At 37.5% G+C, this 20,056-nt stretch overlaps 1 protein-coding gene across 3 annotated transcripts in view; it reads right to left on the bottom strand.

The window, feature by feature from the left end:
• Nucleotides 1-9,967: 9,967 nt before the first annotated feature.
• Nucleotides 9,968-20,056, bottom strand: part of TPRG1 (tumor protein p63 regulated 1) — a 168,515-nt gene continuing 158,426 nt past the window's right edge. For all 3 annotated transcript variants that reach the window (XM_007525672.2, XM_060198516.1, XM_060198514.1), the window contains one exon: nucleotides 9,968-10,799. In XM_007525672.2, coding sequence (XP_007525734.2) covers nucleotides 10,605-10,799 — 195 coding nt within the window. In that variant the 3' untranslated portion in view covers nucleotides 9,968-10,604. The remainder of the gene's footprint in view (nucleotides 10,800-20,056) is intronic.

Here is a 20,056-nt window from a genome sequence, read left to right on the forward strand (position 1 = left end):
TGTATTTCCTTACCTGCAAAACAAGGATATTAGTAACTATGATTCTAGCAAATAATATAATATATATCCTATATTTGAAAACATAAATACTACTTTTGTACTGACAAAGTAAGATGAAGAAGTAAAGGAAATGGACAGATAATTTGTCTCATGTTTCTCCTTCTACATTCCACACATCTCTACCTCCGACAGCATGAAAGATAAACTGGTTACAGAACAAAATATTATGTTTTTGTAGAGAATTATAAATATATATATATATATATATATTACAAAAATCAAAAAGAAGTAGTAGTTGGAAAAAACTAATGAGATAAGACTAGTTTCCATATCTAGAGGAAAGGTAAGATAGAAGCTACCGTTAATGCAGAAATAGAAGTTGAAGTACGTTATTTAAGTAGTACCAAGTATAATCAATAAAGAGCAGAAATAAATGGGGAGGATAGGAAGTGTTAAGTATAGTGTATGTGATTTGTTTCTATTATGGAAGGAAGTCAATATATAATATCTAATGTTGGAAAGTAACACACAGAATATAAACATGTTCAGAGCTATGGAGATTAGTACTACTGAAGCCACAAGAAAGGGTTCTTAAAATTAATTTCTATCAAGTTGGAAGTAGTGAGCTGAGAAATTGTTGGTATCTGACATAAGTTCTTCTATTAGCACTCCTTTACCACTTTATATAATATAAAGGGAAATGTATAGGCAAAAACATAGATAAATCAAATGTGCTCTTCTTAATGTTTAGTGACATCCTTATAGTCTTAGATATGTATTATTGATATTAATTAGAAATTTCACTCTACGGTTGGGCATGGGAGCAACCAGTACACATAGTACTATGTGCAAGGACCCATGAGAGGACATGGGTTCCAGCCTCTCCACCCCACCTGAAGCAGGTCTGCAGATGTCTTTCTTTTCCCCTTCTCTCTATCTCCCCCTCCACTCTCAATTTCTCTCTGTCCTGTCAAATAGAAGGAAAAAAAGAAGGAAAATGGCCACCAGGAGTAGTGGATTCATAGTACAGGAACCAAGTCCCAGTGACAACTCTGGTAGCGATAAATTTTTTTAAAAGAACTTCATTCTAAGCCATCCCTTCAATTCATTCTATTTCTGAATGACTAGCCACTAGGCACATGTGTTCATGTAAAGTGAAATTACAAAGTGAAATTAAATTTAAAAGGTCAGTTGCCAAGTATTTCATAGTTAATAGCTATTATGTTGGACAACACTGAATTATGGAATGTTCTCTTACTTCAGAATGCCTATACCTTCACTCTAACAAGTTCATCCATATTTAAGGTTTATCTATCATCCATTCTTGAATAACTCCTTATCTTTTACCTCTCGCCAAGTATCTTGCCTTCTGGAAAACATGTTTTTGCATGTAACTGCTGATTAGACAGGAATATTTCACTTGATATCCCACAGGCCTTTATATTCAATTTATGCAAATATAAACACACAGTATTTCCCAGATAATAATTTTATGTCTTACTTCTTCTACTTCTACTGCTGGACTCAGCTAAGAAAAAAAGAACCTGGAATCAGATGGCTGGCCTTGAGTGCTTACATCTCATTTTGTTGTAGTTGATGGTCTGGGAGAGTCCCTACTTCCTACTTATCACTTCTTCCTCAACACTTATTCTGGTCAAAGTATCTACTAGGTCATCAAGATTTAAATTATCCTAAGTGTAATTTACTCTGCACACTGAGTTCCATTCTAACACCAGAGTGTCTGTTATATAGTGCATCACTCATCTAGATTTTTTAAATCCCTGTAAAATGCCATTCCTCACTTTCTGTAACTATGACACATTTCAAGTATTGCTGTGTTTTTTGATGTAACCACAACAAAGTCCAGGGAGTAAAGCTTTTTCAGTAATAATAAAAATTTTTTTTTCTTCTAAAAGTCAGGCAGAAGGCACAAGTTGGCCTGACAACTAATAAGAAAACATACTACAAAAAGGCAGTGGTTTCACAGAAACTTGAACACATACTACTGAAATGGGTTGGAACTAAAATGCCTGTGGCATCATCATCATATAGCACATTGATTGATTGTTTAATATATGTAAAAATCTGTGCTAGAGAAGCGGGGATACCTTCAAGGATTTCAGAGTCAGTCAAGGAAGAAATAGAAAAAGTTATCTCTAGTATAAACCAAATTGTGAATCTAGTGGAATAGTTAGCTCATTATCTGTTTCAGCCTTACTCTAGTGAGCCTTTGGTGCTACAGAAAGTAGGAAGGGAAGCTAAATATTAAAACAAGCAGATTCCTCTGCCACTAGATTTTGGATGTGATTAAGTTCTAACTGAATCCAGGTCTTCTAACTGTAAGTACCCAGCCCTGGTCAAATGCCTATTTAAAATGGAACTTGTGACACTAATTTTAGGATTCACTAGTATAATGAATGCAAAGACTTCAGCACACTGCTTGGAGCCTGTAAACACACAGTCAATTCTTAAACTTACCACTACAGAAGAGGAAAGGGATTCCATTCCCATACCCTACTTCAGGATAAGTAAGAAGAGGGAAAAATATGTCCCAATAACTTTGAAGCATCAGCGTGGCTCTAGAGCTTCTAGATCAAGCTAATTCCTGTTCAGTTGGTCAAATTAGTATGGTATCGTAAGTGAAATAGTATGATTTCTTACATAACAGAGAGGCTATCAAGTTCCCTACTAATTATAATATGACATAGGTTTAGAAGATTGACATAAACCTAAATTTGTTGCTTGTCCTGACAGCCGAAGGCAAGCTATCCTTGATGATCCTTAATAACAAGTTAAAGAATTTTTTTTAAAAAAGGACTCTTCACATCAATAAATGCATGCTAGGCATTAGGAATGTATTATTTTCCTCTAGCTCCCCCCCAAAATCTGGATCAATAGATGTAGTTGGAATTATCACTTAATTATCATGCTGACAGGATTCTAGTCTTACAACCAATTTCTGTTTCTAAAAGTTAAAATTTTGACTAACAAGAATACATATCAAAATAATTGTGATATTTTGCCAATATCTACAATACAAAATTGGAGAACAAGTATGGGAACTGATCCTGAAAGTATTAGATCAGACTAGAAGAAATATAATGTTGGTTTAGACAGAGGGTTCTGGATTTAATGTCTATGAGATACTAATAATGGATATGGTAGTTTAACTAACTAAAATATGAGCCCAGAAGAAATAGACTAGATAAAGGTTAAATGCTAAAGGAAGATAGCCAAAGGTTAAGGAAAACAGGGAGGTGTCATGTAAGACCATCTCACCCACTCTCTGTGTCTATTGAGAAGGTTGAAAGAGTCCTCCTTGAACTTCATAAGAAATTGTGAGGTGAATTCCAACATTTTTAAACAGCTTCACTGGGCTATTCTTCTATAGGCCTAGAATAATAGTGGGAACTGTTGCCATTGACTGGGGCACTCAGAATGCTAGAAGAGATTTGCATCCTAGGGTGAAGTTGATTCAAGTCAGACTTTCAGTTTACTTCTACTTATAATAGACCATATAAAACTTGAGTTGGTTGCCTGTCTACTTTTTTTCCTAGGAACAAAATGAGAGTCTAGTCAATGGTCAATGTTTCTCTGTGGATTAGACTACTTAAATTATTGCTTTGACTCAGCCATCCATCCTGATAACCATTCCTACTATGTCCTCTAGACTGAGGGAAATAACTCTAATATTAGTTTCCAGATATTTTAAATTTAACAAACTTGATAATGAGTTAGGTAGAACTATAAGATAAATGGATAAAAATAATTAAGAGGAAACTAATAGAAATTTAAGATTATTTATTGATAGTTATTTTCATGAGAGAAATAAGAGTACTGCTCAACTTTGTTATGTGGCTGTACTAGAGACTGAACTTGTGGACTCTGTAGCCTGACAGCATGAAAGTCTGGACTCCATTCTATTTATGAAGTTCTGGGTTAGATCCCCAGAAACTCTTTAGAAAAAAATAAAGACTATTGTTATCTCACCTCAAATTAACACAGCGACTGTGATGCCCTGGTTTAGATGTCCTGGTTTTCTCTGGAAATACATATTTATTAAAAAATTGATTTAATATCAGTATTGCAAGGAAAGAAAACAGAGAGAGGAGAGAGAGAGAGGATTCCAATTTCTTTTTGTGCAGTTTCTTGCAAATTCTGTTTGGCATCACTGAAAAGGCAACATGAAAATGTTGAAAAATATATTTTTTTCTTAAAATTGAGTGTAAAATAGCTCCTCAAATGCAAGATCATAAGTTTGCCTCTCATATTCCACATTGGTTGTAACCTTGAAATATTTTTTTTTGTCTTGGGGTTTGAGGCTAAAGAAAGGATTCAGCAAAGGGGTTATAATTGTTCCTTGAGGATACAGAAGTTTTCTTTGGGTTGCTACAATGAAATGAATCGAGGTACATTTTGATACCAACACTCAGTCACACCATGGTCCCAAAAGGAGTTAGTCCTTAGTCTCTGAGGAACTGCTATCTGCAAGGAAATCAGGAAACCTGGCCCCTAGCTGCCTTCGAGTATATTGTGGGAGGTACAGACCAAAGGTGAGTTTACACATCAGTGACTAAAGTTTCCTGCCACTAAGCATAAGAAGTCACTCATGAGCAGCGTCCCTAAACCACAGCTACAGGATGTGGGCACAAGGCCTTGTATAATTGTTGGCTGGGAGCCAATGAGCATTCATCCCTGTGCAAATACTTGGACTTTTTTTTTTTAACCTTTGAAAACCACAGGCATTAGTCTCTCTTTTTCTTCTCTTTGGCACAAGTCATCTTCTTTTCTCCAATTTTGTCTCTTGTGTGCAAAGAATTTCTGAGGAGCTTTTAAAAGCCTAAATTTAATACTTTTGCCCTCCCCCTCTCCTGCCCCACAAAATGCCAGGGAAAAGTAAGTCTGCCTTACAAAGTATCTGCTGGCTCTGTTGGCTTCCGCAACTCTGTTTGGGTTTTTTAATCAGGTAGGAAATCACAGAGCTCTATGAGTGACCTTAACTTTTAAGAAAACAAAAGCAGTTTCTGGAAATTCCCCTATAAGCAATGGTCACCTACCTTTCCTCACCTCAGAATTAACCCAGCAACTATGATACACTGATGTGGACAATATATCTTTTCCTGAAAAAGGAAATTTGTGGAGAGGATAGTGAATCAAGAATAGGAAATTGAAAGCTTTTATACTCTAATACCAATATTGCCAAAAATATACTGTTTTTTGAACATTTTCTTTCCAGTTTCTATGTCTCTGCTTTGTGTTCTGTGAAGTGGAAACATTAGGTAGTTTCTATGCTTCCTCAGGCCCAGAGTTGCATGAGTTGGTACTCACAGTAGTACAGGGACAATGAAAATGAGCCTCAAGGCAAAAGAGTTAAAATTAATAAAACGACTCCTTTTCCTTTTTTTCCTTAACGAAAGGCCAAACATCAATGATCAAGTTTCTAAGGATACTCAAGCGCACACTGGGAAGTCAGACATAATCTTAAAGCTATCCTACTAATAAGTGTTAGAGAGAAGCCTTTCCTACCCAAATGTCTCATACTCTGGCAGGGAAACCCAGGTGGAACCTACTGGAGCTTAAAACCTTTTTTTAAATTAAAAAGATGTTAAGCGCATATTCTAAAGTATAAGTCAACAAAAAGATAACTTTCTAGACGCTTACGAAAACTAGGAACAGTATCCAAAAGGATGTCCAGTTATTTTCTGAAAAGAAATTTAGGAGTTTCCAGTAGTAATTCCTGAATGAGATTAAGTTCACATATTGAAGACAGCCAAACATGGCATGTCTATGATGATAGACTTTGCGTGCTTAGTTAGTGCTTATTTCTTTTTTTCTTGAGTCTCTAATCCTACTGCCTATGGACCCTATTATAGACCTTTGAGAAATTTCACTGGTATAATTCATATGGCAATCTAAAGGAAAAGCCCTGGTATGCACTCAGGTTTCCTGAGAACATAAACGGTCATGAGGAAAAATGATGGTCAGTCAGTCCAACAGTCGATAGTGACCCAGAAATAATTTCCAGAAAGAAATGAATGTTGGACCCTGATGCCCAACTTCCTGTGCAAAAAATATAATAATAATAAAGTTAAATTTCCAGATAGATATGTTTTCATTGAGTTCTCACACGATCTTTATGTGATAAGCAAGAGCTGTCGCTTTGCAGAGGATTCAGTTTAACTCTATAAAAGCTAAAGCAACTTTCCAGGGCGTCACAAAATCATTCCAGACAAAAAGGTCTGCTTATCTAATCACTACAGAGTTATTTGGAGAAACATAAGAAATACAAATAAAAGCATAATCAGTCATCTCTCCAGTGATCTTTATTTTATCTAGTCCTTACTTGAGTACAGTGGTGATGGGAGACTAACTATTTCAAGGAGTAATACATACTAACTTTGGAACTTTCCACTTGTCAAGTTTGTCATAACTAAAATTACCATTAAAAGCCCTGAGTAGGGGAGTCGGGCGGTAGCACAGCGGGTTAGCGCAGGCGGCGCAAAGCGCAAGAACCAGCATAAGGATCCTGGTTGGAGCCACCAGCTCCCCACCTGTAGGGGAGTTGCTTCACAGGCAGTGAAGCAGGTCTGCAGGTGTCTATTTTTCTCTCTCCCTCTCTGTCTTTCCCTCCTCTCTCCATTTCTCTATGTCCTATCCAACAGCGACAACATCAATAACAATAATAACTACAACAATAAAAAAGAGAAACAAACAAAAAATCCCTGAATATTTTAATTCTCTGCTCATAATTTTGCTCTCTAGATTCTACATGCCAGTGTACGAGATTTTTCATGGTGAATCTTCATGAAACATGAAGACAGTTTGCATGTCATCTCTGAATTTATCCGTCATGGTAAACAGCTTTGATATCATCCAATGCTTGTTCTACTGCTAGAGTTTGGACCTGTCTTTTATGAGTTGCTTCCCTTCATGATGCTGTGTTGTGTCCTTTGGAAGGTCATTTGGAAACAGCTCATCTTAGGTTACAAGAGGGGAAAATATACACAAAGAAGTCAATTGTCCGACTACTCCTTAAAAGGTAACTTCAAAGAATGTGCTGGACAGTTCAGAGGCTTCTGCCAACAGATGCCACTATCTTGAGGCAAATGGGGATTTTTGGGCAGCACAGTTGTAATAATTTTCCAGTTATGCCTGCTTTAGAACCACTGCCAAAACAATCCAACGACTTTTCATTCCACTACTGTTGACAGGACAGCTAAGGATTTCAACATTTCCTTTTACAGTCTGAATAGAAGTTCCTTGCCTTGGGGACTGTAACAATATTTGCCATCATCGCATGAAAGGAGCAAAATGGCCTCTAGAGAGGGAGAAAGGTAGAGGAGAAGAGAGTGGGAGAGAGAGAGAGAAAGAGCACAACTAATGGAAGTAAACAAAGAAGAAATCAAATGAAGTTTTTTCAGGGTTTGGATTTTGAATGGCTGCATAAAAGCAGGGTGTGTGAATGTATCTGAGGAAATTCTTTGAGATTGAGGACATAAGCTTTTCAAAGAAAAGACTTTGAAAGTAGATTATGCGTAAGAAAAAGTAATTTAGAAGGGAGTCAGGAGGTGGCACACTGGGCTAAGCACACATAATATAAAGCAAGGACCCATGCAGGGATCTGGGCTCGAGCCCCCAACTCCCCACCTGCAGGGGTTCACCTCACAAGTGGTGAAGCAGGTCCGCAGATGCCTATCCTTCCCTTTCCCTCTCCATCTCCCCTTCCTCTCTCAATTTCTTTCTGTCCTATCCAATAATAACAAAAAAAAAATAGTTAAAAATAGCCACCAGGATCAGTGGATTTGTAGTACAGTCACTGAGCCCTAACGATAACCCTGGAGAGAGAAAAAAAAAATTGAAATTTTTAACTTGAAAACCAAATAAGGTGCCTCAGTTTTGAGTCTGGGACAGAAAGAAAAAAAACTGATTGTATTAATGTTTACGGTGCTTAACATTAAAATTTCTCAAGACAGAGTGCAGCGGGTTAAGCACACATGGCACGAAGTTCATGGACCAGAGGAAGGATCCCGGTTCGAGCCCCCGGCTTCCCACCTGCAAGGGGATCACTTCACAGACGGTGAAGCAGGTCTGCAGGTGTCATTCTCTCCCCCTCTCTGTGTCCACTCCTCCCTCAATTTCTTTCTGTTCTATCCAACAACTACTACAGAAATGACAACAACAAGGGCAACAAAAAGGGGAAAACGGCCTCCAGGAGCAGTGGATTTGTAGTGCAGGCACCAAGCCCCAGAAATAACCCTGGAGGCAAAAAAAAAATCTCAAAACAAATTTAAAAATTGGGAAAAAAATAATGAATGGGTTTTTCTTGATTTGTTCAAAATTAAATTTAAGTCATGTATAAAGAGGAAATTTGAAAATAATACAATAGGGACAGAATAAATTACTACAGTATTAGAATATCTTCACTCCAAAACCCTCTAGAATGCACAGACATTTCAGAAAGGCCACTTCAAAGAACTAAAAACAAAAAAGAAGGGGGCAGTGGAATTCCCATTAGCACTTTCCAGTGGCCCTGATTCTATCTTTTTTTGCATATTAGACAGCCCAGGAAAATTTCATTAGAGAGAAAGAGTCTGATGTGGAATATATATGCAAAAATGTAAAGGGAGATGAATCTTTGAAATTTCTTGAGCAAGAACTGATATTATCAAATTGTGCTACAGGAATCTGGCAATAAAGCATGGGATAGACTCAAAACATAGTCAGCAGGGACGAGGGATTTTTGCTAAAGAACTATTATCCAGGAGGACAGAATTAAAAACTTGATCTGATAAACTACATATGAAAGTGCAAAAGAGAAGTATGAAAACTGTAAAAGATGAACAAACTGACCTCTAAGCATTGACATGCAATGCTAAGCCACACACAGATGTGGTACTGCATTGGTCTGAATGCCTGTGTCCTCTCAAAATCATGTGTTGAAATACTCTAGTCCAATGTTACAGTAATAGTAAGTGGAACCTTTGGAAGATTAGTAGGTGGGGATGACTAGCAAAACCCTATGAGCAAAAAGTCTACAGCTGAGAAGAGCACCTCCACTCAGTCATACTGACATCTTGTATTTGATAAGATAGAGAGAAATTAAGAAAGAATGGGGAGGCAGAGAGTGAAAGAGAAAGGGAGACACCTACAACACTGTTCAACCACTTATGAAGCTTCCCCTGTATAGCTGGGGACCTGGTATTTGAAGCTGGATCCTTGCACATGGTAACTAGTGTGTTCAACCAGGTGCAACACCACCTGGACCCAATGCTTACATCTTAATCTCAACATTCCAACCTCCAGAAATGTAGAGAAATCAAAACTGATAGATTTCAGAAAATGATAACTGAGGTCATAAAAAATGGCACAGAGAAATTCAGGATTTTGAAATTCTCCATTTTGAAGATGAGCATCTATTGCGATACTGACATAGATGACTGGAAGAGAATAATAAACTGAATTGAATTTTATAAGAAATATCAGGTAGAGAAAATAGGTTTTGGAGGTCATTCTCATTAAAAATGATAGCTGGAAAATCTATAGATTTTTAAAAGTATTTATTTATTTCCTTTTTGTTGCCCTTGTTTTTACTGTTGTAGTTATTATTGCTGTTGATGTTGTCTTTGTTGGATAGGACAGAGAGAAATGGAGAGAGGAGGGGAAGACAGAGAGGGGGAGAGAAAGACAGACACCTGCAGACCTGCTTCACCACTTGTGAAGTGACTCCCCTGCAGGTGGGGAGCCAGGGGCTCGAACCGGGATCCTCATGCCGGTCCTTGCGCTTTGTGCCACATGCACTTAACCCACTGCACTACCACTGGGCTCCCAAAAAAAATCTATAGGTTTTTACAGCCTTTAAGAAAGAGAAAATTAGGATTGGACAACTAGAGATTAAGATCTGAAAGGTGCTTGCACTTAGAGGACAGAAGAATAAGATCAGAGATTCAGTTAAAAACATTCTATAATGAAATTTGATTAAAGTTTATTTTCTGGTTTTAGGAAATATTACCACATGTAATCTGATTTATTTATCATTTATTTTTAATGTTTTTTAAAATATTTTTATTATATTTATTTTGTTTGATAGAAACAACTGGAAGTCAAGAGGGAAGGCGTGATAGAGAGGGAGAGAGGCAGAGAGACACCTGCAATATTACTTCACCACTTGCAAAGCTCTGCCCCTGCAGGTGAGGACCAGGGCCTTGAACCTGGTCCTTGAGCACTGATATACATACCTGGCCCCTATTATCTTTACTTATTTATTAGATAGAGACAGCCAGAAATTGAGAGGAAGGAGGAGACAGAAAGGGAGAGCAACAGAGAGACACCTGCAGCACTGCTTCACCACTTGTGAAGCTTTCCCCCTGCAAGTGGGGACTAGGGATAGTACCAGGGTCCTTGCACACTGTAATGTGTGTGCTCAAGCAGAGGCACCACCACCCAGTCCCATCAGTTATGTTACTCAGCATTCAAAATCATGAACTACTATTTAAGAGTAAGTGTTTTAACTAAAAAAAAAAAAAAAAGGTAAACTGAAACAGAATCTTCAATGATTATATATCTATGGATAGTGTACTTTACACACACACCCCCCAAAAAAAGTCTCAAAAACCAATACTCCCACGAGCAAGGGAATAGCCAAGTTTGTTGCGGTTCCCAATAAATGACATCAGTCCTGTGTAGGTCTCAATCAAAATAGGCTTAGTTAACACCATCAGTTCCTTTCCTCTTCCAGATTCAGGGGAGTTCTTGTGGGCCATCTGGATAGCTGGAACAAGCTTAGACGTGAACTCAGACAACTGAGGAAGAAAGTAGAAGGCACCATGTTAGTGAATGCAGAGCTGACTTTTCTGAGAACTTTTCTCAGGCTGTCCTCATAAACACAGACCACTGTCCTGGGGGCTGCAGCTACTCTTCTTATAGAGAGATCACTTCTCAGACTTAGCATCACTTCTAGCAGACTTGGAATAAATTATGTGCATATTAAAATTATGTCTAATCTTGTTTGCTGTTGAAATTTGCACAACATTGAATGAAGCCAGTTTAATACATATTCACAGATACTGTATTTTGAAGCAGACAATGGTTTGGTTCCACAGATGTCTGTGTGTGTGCTTGTGTGGAACCAAGTCTTCACACATGGGTAGTATTTATTTATTTATTTATTTATTTATTATTGAATAGACATAGAGATCGAGAGGGTGGGGAGAGAAGGAAAAAAGAAAAGAGACAGAGACACACCTGCAGCCCTACTTCACCACTTGTGAAGCTTGATCAGGGGCTTGAACATGGGTCCCTGTGCACTCTAACATGTGTGCTTAATCAGGTATACTGCCAATCTAGCCCCCACATGGGTGACTTATGTCACTGTTCAGGGCACTTTTTTTTTTTCTCTGAAAACACCACAACATCACACCTCCTCCATTCCCCCAGAACCTCCGATGTGGCATATTGGGAACTGGACCCAGAGTGGTGTCATGGTAATTCAGGAACCTTAAACAGAGCTATTGCTCTGTCTCTTCCCCCTTAGTCTTAAAAAAGAAGAAGAAGGAGGAGGAGGAGGAGGAGGAGGAGGAGGAGGAGGAGGAGAACTTAGAAATATTTACAGAGTTCATACACCATTATTGTCATTATTGCCATCACCATCATAGTAAAAAAAAAAAACAAAAAAACAACAACACAAGAGTCAAATGCTAATGGAAACCAAATGGATGGAAATTATATATTGAATGACATCCCTCCTTTTGGTGAACTCTGTCAGTTCTTCAGGTGATTGGATAAGATAAAATTTAAAAGGAAAAAAAAAAGTGTTCTTTCTTTACCTCCCAAAATATTCCTATTACACTTCTCACAGTCATCATTTTGGCTTTTTTTTTAAATCCATTTATTTATGTTTTATAGAAACAAAGGAAGATTGAGAGGGAAGAGGGAGAGAGAAGACACCTGCAACACTGCTTCACCCATCATGAAGTCCACCCTCTGGCAGGTAGTAACTGGGGGCCTTACCCCAGTTCCTTGTGCACTGTAATGTATATTTATGCTCTATCAGCTGTGCCTCTAGTCCCCCCCACCTAGTACTCTTTCTTTTTAATTAAACTGTATGTTTATATATTTTTATGTATTTTGCCACCAAGGTTATTGCTGGGGCTGCATGTCTGCATGATTTTAGCACTCCTGGTAGACATTATCATCATAATAATTATTATATAGTGGGCTAAAGGCTAAAGTGAAACAGAATAGGTGCAAAGAGAAGAGATTCTACAGCAGGGTCCAGGGCCTATGAAGCTTCCTCGTGCAGGTGCTCACATGTGGTGGTACAAGCTCAATCCCAGGTCCTCAGATCCAAATCCCTGGTAAAGTGTGAGCTCTACTAGGTGAGCTATCTCTCAGCCCATCACCTAATATTTTGTTTGCACTGTGATCAGCTCACCAAAAACAAACACACAAACAAACAAAAAACCACTTCCCTCTATATAAACATAGCCAGTAATTTGGGGCTCACAGTTAACTAACCATGTTCTTCCGATCACAGTGTTAAGTGGGGGAAAAATGCTTGAATTAGATGTATAAAACCATGCATGTGTACTTTTTCTAACAGTTAATGATGATATCCTGGGGAAAAAATTGCTTCTCACTGTAATTTAGTTTACACATCTAAAAATGGAGACATTATCATGACAGTAAGTTCACCATCATCATATTGTGATATAAATGCATGTTAATCATTCGAAACTATTTTGTAATGTGTGCTACTTAAATACATATATATATAATTATTTGTAGACTAGAAAAAATTGATCTTCCTTAGTCTGGTTACTTTCTTTTTTATTGTTTAGTCTTTTTAACTTTTAATTTATTTTTATTTGAGAGAACAGAGAAGAATGGAGAAGAAAAAGGGATGCAGAGGGAAAGAGACAAGAGACACCTGAAGCATTGAGTTACCACCTGTGAAGGAACCCTCAGAAGACCAGAAGCTTGAACTTAGGTTCTTGTAAATGATAACATATGCACTTAATCAGATGTGCTACTGCTGCCCTCACTCTCCAATCCTTTCAATTCTTTTTTTTTTTACTATTTATTTATTTATTCCCTTTTATTACCCTTGTTTTATTGTTATAGTTATTATTGTTGTTGATATCGTTATTGTTGTATAGATGAGAGAGATGGAGAAAGGAGAGGAAGACAGAGAGGGGGAGAGTATTCCTTTCAATTCTGCACCCCAAATATCAATTTCCTTAAACTGGGTCATGGGGAGACACGATAATACAGTTCCCCAGATATCAAAGAACACATTAAATTCTTCTCAGAATATATGATTTAAAAAAAACATGAGTGGAGGGGGGTGGGTCATGGCACCTCCAGTTAAGCTCACATAGTACTAAGTGCAAGAACCTATACAAGGATCTGGTTCCCAGCCCCCAGTGCCCCACTCGCAGCAGGAAGACTTCACAAGTGGTAAAGCAGGCCTGCAGGTGTTTGTTTCTCTCTCCCATCTCTCCCTCCCTCTCAATTTCTCTTTGCCCTATCCAATAAAATGAGAAAAGAAAAAAAAAAACACATGAGTAAACTGTCAAAACATTAGTTATCTTCTTCAAGAAATTTATCAAATACAAGAAGGAAAAATACTATTTTTTTTCAGAGGAGGAGTCCAGAATAAATACTAAGTTAAAGGGATAAAAATTAATATCACTAGTTAAGAAATATAGGCATGATGACCTCACAAGATGATGCAGTTAAAAGGAATAAATCATTCCTGCAGTATCATACAAGAAAAAAAAAAAGCTGAACTGAACTGAATCATGGCATTGCTATCAGGAAAATCAGCCATTCTATAAAACGGTTAAATCCATATCTTTCCCACAAAATACCTTATCACCCAGTTATGACAAATAACAATATCTCTAAATATTAGCAAATCTCTCCTGGAGGCAAAAATTATCTGCTCTTGAGAATCAATGAAGTAAAGAATAGCATGACATAACATCATATTGAGATCAAAAAGACCTGGTTTTATATTTCAGGATGACACTCATTAGTTGTCTGACCACGGTCAGGTTATCCAATCTTAATAAATTTTATAGTTACTTTTCCATAACATAAAATGTTGATTGCAGGGCAGGGTAGATAGCATAGTGGTTATGCAAAAGACTGTCATGCCTGAGGCTCCGAAGTCCCAGGTTCAATCCCCCACACCACCATAAGCCAAAACTGAGCAGTGTTTTGGTGTTTCTTTATGTCTTTCTTTCTCTGCATCTCTCTCAAAAATAAATAAAATACTTAAAAAAAATTTTGATTGCATCAAACTAATGGGGTGGTTATATTAACAAATAAAAGATTTGGCATAAGCTCTCTGTGTGTACACAAACGTTTCTTAGGAACAGTTAGGAAAGGGGGATGAGTCGAAACTAGAATGTGAAGCCACATGGCAAAGGGCATAAAGGAAACCTATTGCCATTAATCAATAAATACTGTCAAGACATCACCATTATTATAAGAATTCCTAAAGATCAAAGTGCCATTTATGTCAACATTTCCACTGCCAACATCTTCCTGATTGTCAGGAGGCTGCTTCATAAATCAGTACCTGTTTGTCAAAGTGAATCATAAAATGTCTCCCCAGTCCTCAGTGTAAATTTCATTTTGTAAGACTCCTCTTTGACCTCAGAAGCTAAGTGATAAGAAAGAAAAAGTTGACACTATTTCACGACCATGGCATTTCATTAGTGTCAGATGCACTTCCTTTCCAGACATTTCTGTGGCCATGAAGACTGAGACAAGCAGTGCTTCAGAGGAGAAGTAGACAAAAGGCCAAGTCCCTTAGCTGGCACTTGAGCATTTCAAGCACCTGAATTCATGCTGTGTGACAGGAACTCGTGGTGTCATCTGATATGAATACCACCAGTCACATACTTTTCTTTAAAAGCTTTTATACGCCCACCCTGGCTCCTTCTTTTATTCTGGTCTCAAAAACTGAGGGTCAAGTTTTCACAACTCCAGTTACATAGGGATTGTGGATTGGTTAAGCTAAGCGCTAGAGTGTGTATGGTATGAGGAGCCTTAAAAAATATTTTTGACTTTACAGTAATTATTTACCAGCTGAGTGACTGAGCCCTGGTGTGCGTGCCGTCTGCCAGCAGCTCACTGCTCAGAGTCTCAGTTTTCCTTATTACAACCCTAACTTGCTTCCTGTTTACACTGAGTAAAGAGACCAGGTTTCATGCCTGCAGGCCCACATTCCTTAGTCAAGCAGGTTTTCCAAGCCTCCAGGCTACAGGTTTCAACTTCCATATGTAATAAGTCAAGCAAAGTGGGGTAAAAGGGCAAATCTACCCACTACTCAATAGTGGAAACTACTTCGGGAAGTCACACAACTGAATGGAGTATATGCATCGTCCCTGGATCTTTACAGAGACTCTGACTGTGGCAGTCTTCATGTATACAGAGACAAAGAGAGACAGAGAGACAATGAAGCAGAAGCAACTTTTTCACAAAAGAAACATTTGCACACATCTTAATTTGTATCTTCATTGTATCCCACACCCTAATCACCACCTGTCTACACACACACACAAGTACAATTTAAAATCTAACAAAAAGAAACTAAATAAATAAAAAATAAAAAGGGAGTCGGTCAGTAGCGCAGCGGGTTAAGCTTAGGTGGTGCGCAAAGTGCAAGGACAGGCGGAAGGATCCCGGTTCGAGCCCCCAGCTCCCCACCTGCAGGGGAGTCGCATCACAGGCAGTGAAGTAGGTCTGCAAGTATCTTTCTCTCCTCCTCTCTGTCTTCCTCTCCGCTCTCCATTTCTCTCTGTTCTATCCAACAACGATGACAACAATATAACAACAAGAACAATAAGAGGGAATAAACAAACAAACAAACAAATAAATAAATGAAACTAGTCTGGGAGTCGGGCTGTAGCGCAGCGGGTTAAGCGCAGGTGGCGCAAAGCACAAGGACCGGCATAAGGATCCCGGTTCTAACCCAGGCTCCCCACCTGCAGGGGAGTCGCTTCACAGGTGATGAAGCAGGTCTGCAGGTGTCTATCTTTCTCTCCTCCTCTCTGTCTCCTCCTCCTTTCTCCATTTCTCTCTGTCCTATCCAACAACGACAACAACAATAATAACTACAACAATAAAACAACAAGGGCAACAAAAGGGAATAAATAAATAAAATAAATATATTTTTAAAAAAACTAGTCCAAAAACAATTCATATAGTGTTATCAGTTTCAGTTTCTAACTATGATCCTTTTATTTAAAATGACTTTTTCCACATCCTATGATGCTTAAATCATTGTATCTTAGCCAATTCACCAAGTCATTCTAAGAGCTATCATATTTAAAATGGAGATAGCTATCCTGAAACTCATAGTATTTTCAGATAAATGAATTAAGTAAAAAATGTGCAAACTATAATAAAGAAATATAAAATATAATTACAAAGTATTACGTAAGATCATATTAATATACTCTCTTAATCAACTCAACTGGAAAATTAATTCTTTTTCTATCTCTACAATAGTTCATATAAGCATGCAAAGTATGTAATGCACAGAACTGAGAAGGTTGATAAAGCTTGGGAATAAGCAATAATATTTAGAAAGACGATTTTTCACCTTGGTGTCTGCCAAATAGAGAAGTGCTATCAAATTGATAAGATGGATATTGGGGAGGGGCAGATATATAAAATGAAAAATAATGTATTTTAATGTCAGTATGTTTAATTTTGATGGTTATTTCCAGATCCATGTTAAGAGATTTGCAGATAAATAGACATTTGAATTTAAGTGCATTTGTATCAGTAAATATTTCTTGCATGCACTCCTAAATAACCAATCATGTGACTTAGTTTTGACCCAATGTGGCAGATCTGAAACTATCACCAGCTCAGACATTTGTATTTCCATTATAATTTCAAATTACTTGATGGGTAACTCAACCCTATTATACCATTTGTGTTTCAAATGTAAATGCTAAGTTGAACTTTTAAACCTATTCTATTTCAGTTTTCTTTACTGAAATTGGTTGAATGACCATCTAATCAAGCTATAAATCATGCCATCTTTTAACCAGTATATCCTGTCAGTTACCTGTTTGTACTGATTTTTATATCCGGAACAGATCTAAAATAAAGATTATCTTTTTGTCCTTACTTCTATTAGTTTAGTTTAGACCTGTATGGTAAGCCATTGTACGAATAACTATGGAAAGGAAGATTTACCACTAAACTCTAGCTACACTGAATCTACCCTTACACTTCACTATTTGTTTAATTCAATCTCTTGTTTCACAAAGTATTTATTTCAAAAATTACTGCATTTATCTGCCTTATGACTGAATATATACATTCTACAAAATAAAAAATGTGGCCTCATTTAGGCTCGTATACTTAATAATAATCATTAACACCAGTGGGCATCAGAAAATATTTTTTTAATAAAGAGATTTTAAAGTCTATAGGAGAAATGACTGAGTGAGAACACGTGTGTGTGTGTGCATTTTGTTCATTTTTTTTTTGCCACCAGGGTTATCACTGGGACTCAATACTTACATGATAAATCCACTGCTCCTGGTGGCTGTTTTCTTCCTTTATTTGATAAGACAGAGACAAATTGAGAAAGAAAGGAAAAATAGACACAGGAAGAGAAAGAGAGATACATACCTTCAGTATCTGCCCCACTTCTCATGAAATAGCTTCCCCCCCTACAGGTGGAGAGAAAGGACTTAAACCTGGGTCTTTGTACATGGTAACATTGGGTGTGCCACCACCCAGCACCAGATTTGGATTTTTAAATGCTTATTTTGTCACCACTAGAGCTTCACCACTCCTAACTGACTTTTCCAGATAGAGAAACAGAGACAGATGGAGAGAGGAAAGACAGCACAGTACTGAAGCTTCACCCATGGTGGGGGCTGAGCTCAATCCTGAATCATGCACATGATAAATCAGGCAGACTCCCAACTAAGCTACCTTCACCAACAATTTTAAATTCATTATTTCATTGTAAGGTAGTCCACTGATTTTTTTTTTTTGTATAATTGACTCCCTATCCTAATAAATTTACAAAAATAAATTCAACTGTTTTAGGTATTTAATTTAGTTATGTAGCCCCCTTCTCCTTTTATTCTACTTATTCTACTTTTCTCTTTCATTCACAAGGGAAACAATAAACACAGTTTATATCACCCTTTTAAAGGACTTTGTTATGCCATGTTATTCATGTAAAAAGGAATTCTCTATCCCCAGAATTATCTGTCTTGTTATTTATTCCTTTACATTAGTACAACAGGGTATTACTCAAAGCCAATCTTGTAAAATTTTCTAGACACATATAATTTTGTGATATAAAAACCAGCAACAAAATAGAAATGAAGGCTCAAGGGACAGGATCAGAGTATTCATCACCTCATACCCCACTTGGGCATCACTTGCTTTCCCAGACTGTGGAGAGTAAGAAATAATTTGGCATGTGAAGTGCTCAATTGTTGCCGGAAATAAAAAATACAATGTTGGAGGAATAATTTCACTAAGAGGACCTTAAATAAAATAAGAAATCCTCAAAGCAGTTGATTGACTAGAAACTAAACAACCACCATGCTCATGCCCACACTTGTGTGTGTATACACACACACCTAGTTACATTTAACATCAGAAACATCAAATTTCCCTTTCATTTCTTTTCTTTTTTGCCTCCAGGCTATCACTGGGGCTCAGTGCCTACACTGTGATTCCACTGCTCCTGGCGGCTATCTTTTTTCCATTGTTGTTGTTGTTGCATTGGACAGAGAGAGATTGAGGGAAGGGGACAAAGAGAGGGAGAGAGAGAAAGATGGACACCTGCAGGCCTGCTTCACTGCTTGCAAAGCAACCCCCTTGCAGGTGGGGAGCCAGGGGCTCTAACCCCTGCTCTTTGCACTATGTGCCTTTAACCCAGTGTGCTACCACCAGGTCCCCAAATATCCTTTTTTAAACTTGGATAATATAATGTTCTGAGCAAGAACTGATCCTCCATTCTACTGACTCTGGTCATGGTTGTTTGGGGAATAATTATCTTATCCCTTTATAATATTTTATTTTCCATTTTATATTTTTAAATACTTTGTTGTATCCATACCTAGCAGAATAGGACAAAGCAGTAGGAGATAACGGTGCATCAATAGTGTCAGAGATATGGATTTTCCATAAAACACAGGACTCAAGAGTAATGAGGCCCAATGTTCCATTCTTTACACCTCATATGCCAGAGCTCAACACTTCTCTGGTCTCTGTCTAATGCTCTATCTCATAAATAAATAAAGAAACAAATAAGATACATAAGTAGAATAACTCTATGGCATTTCTCTTTACCCTTTAGCCTAAACTTCTTTCAGAAAAGGGAATTCAGGGCATAACTACTCAAACACAAGTTATAAGGAAGAAGAGACTAGTTGGTCCTGGAAATAATTACTATAATAATCAAGGCAGTTGGTAGTTATTTTGACTTAAAATATAATTACTACTAATTCCAAGATGAATACATATAATTTTAGTGGCTATAACCAGATTTCCTTTAAGGGTGGGAAGTAACTGAAAAATTGTTACTAAGCAAGTTGAGTTGGTTAACAGGTGATCAAATAAAAAAGCTATTCTGCACCTCTCATTAAAGAAAAAAGAATTTAGGGAAATCAGGGTAGAGATAAAAAGGAGAAAAAGACTATAGCGCAATGTATTGGAATATTCCTATTAATGAAGAAAGACTCTAATATTAAACTAGGGATCCTATACTACACATAACTTTGGGTCATTCTTATGATCTTTAAACCCCCCAATCTATCTTTCTGAGTTCCTTGGTGAATCTACTCTTATGTAAAAAAACTCTATGTCAGAGGTATGTTGAATTTGATAGTTGTCATTTTCTGTTTTATTGACTTCAGGCGTTAAGAATTAGACTAGAGGCAGATGCTGATGTTTGTGTTGAGGTACTGTGAAATAGGAGTATCACACGGAGACTAGCAACATCATCCACACAATGACCTCCGTAGAGCTTGCAATAGCTTGTAGTAGAAGTAAACCTGGA

Source organism: Erinaceus europaeus, chromosome 9, assembly GCF_950295315.1.
Source record: "Erinaceus europaeus chromosome 9, mEriEur2.1, whole genome shotgun sequence".
In the NCBI taxonomy this organism is placed as follows: Eukaryota; Metazoa; Chordata; class Mammalia; order Eulipotyphla; family Erinaceidae; genus Erinaceus; species Erinaceus europaeus.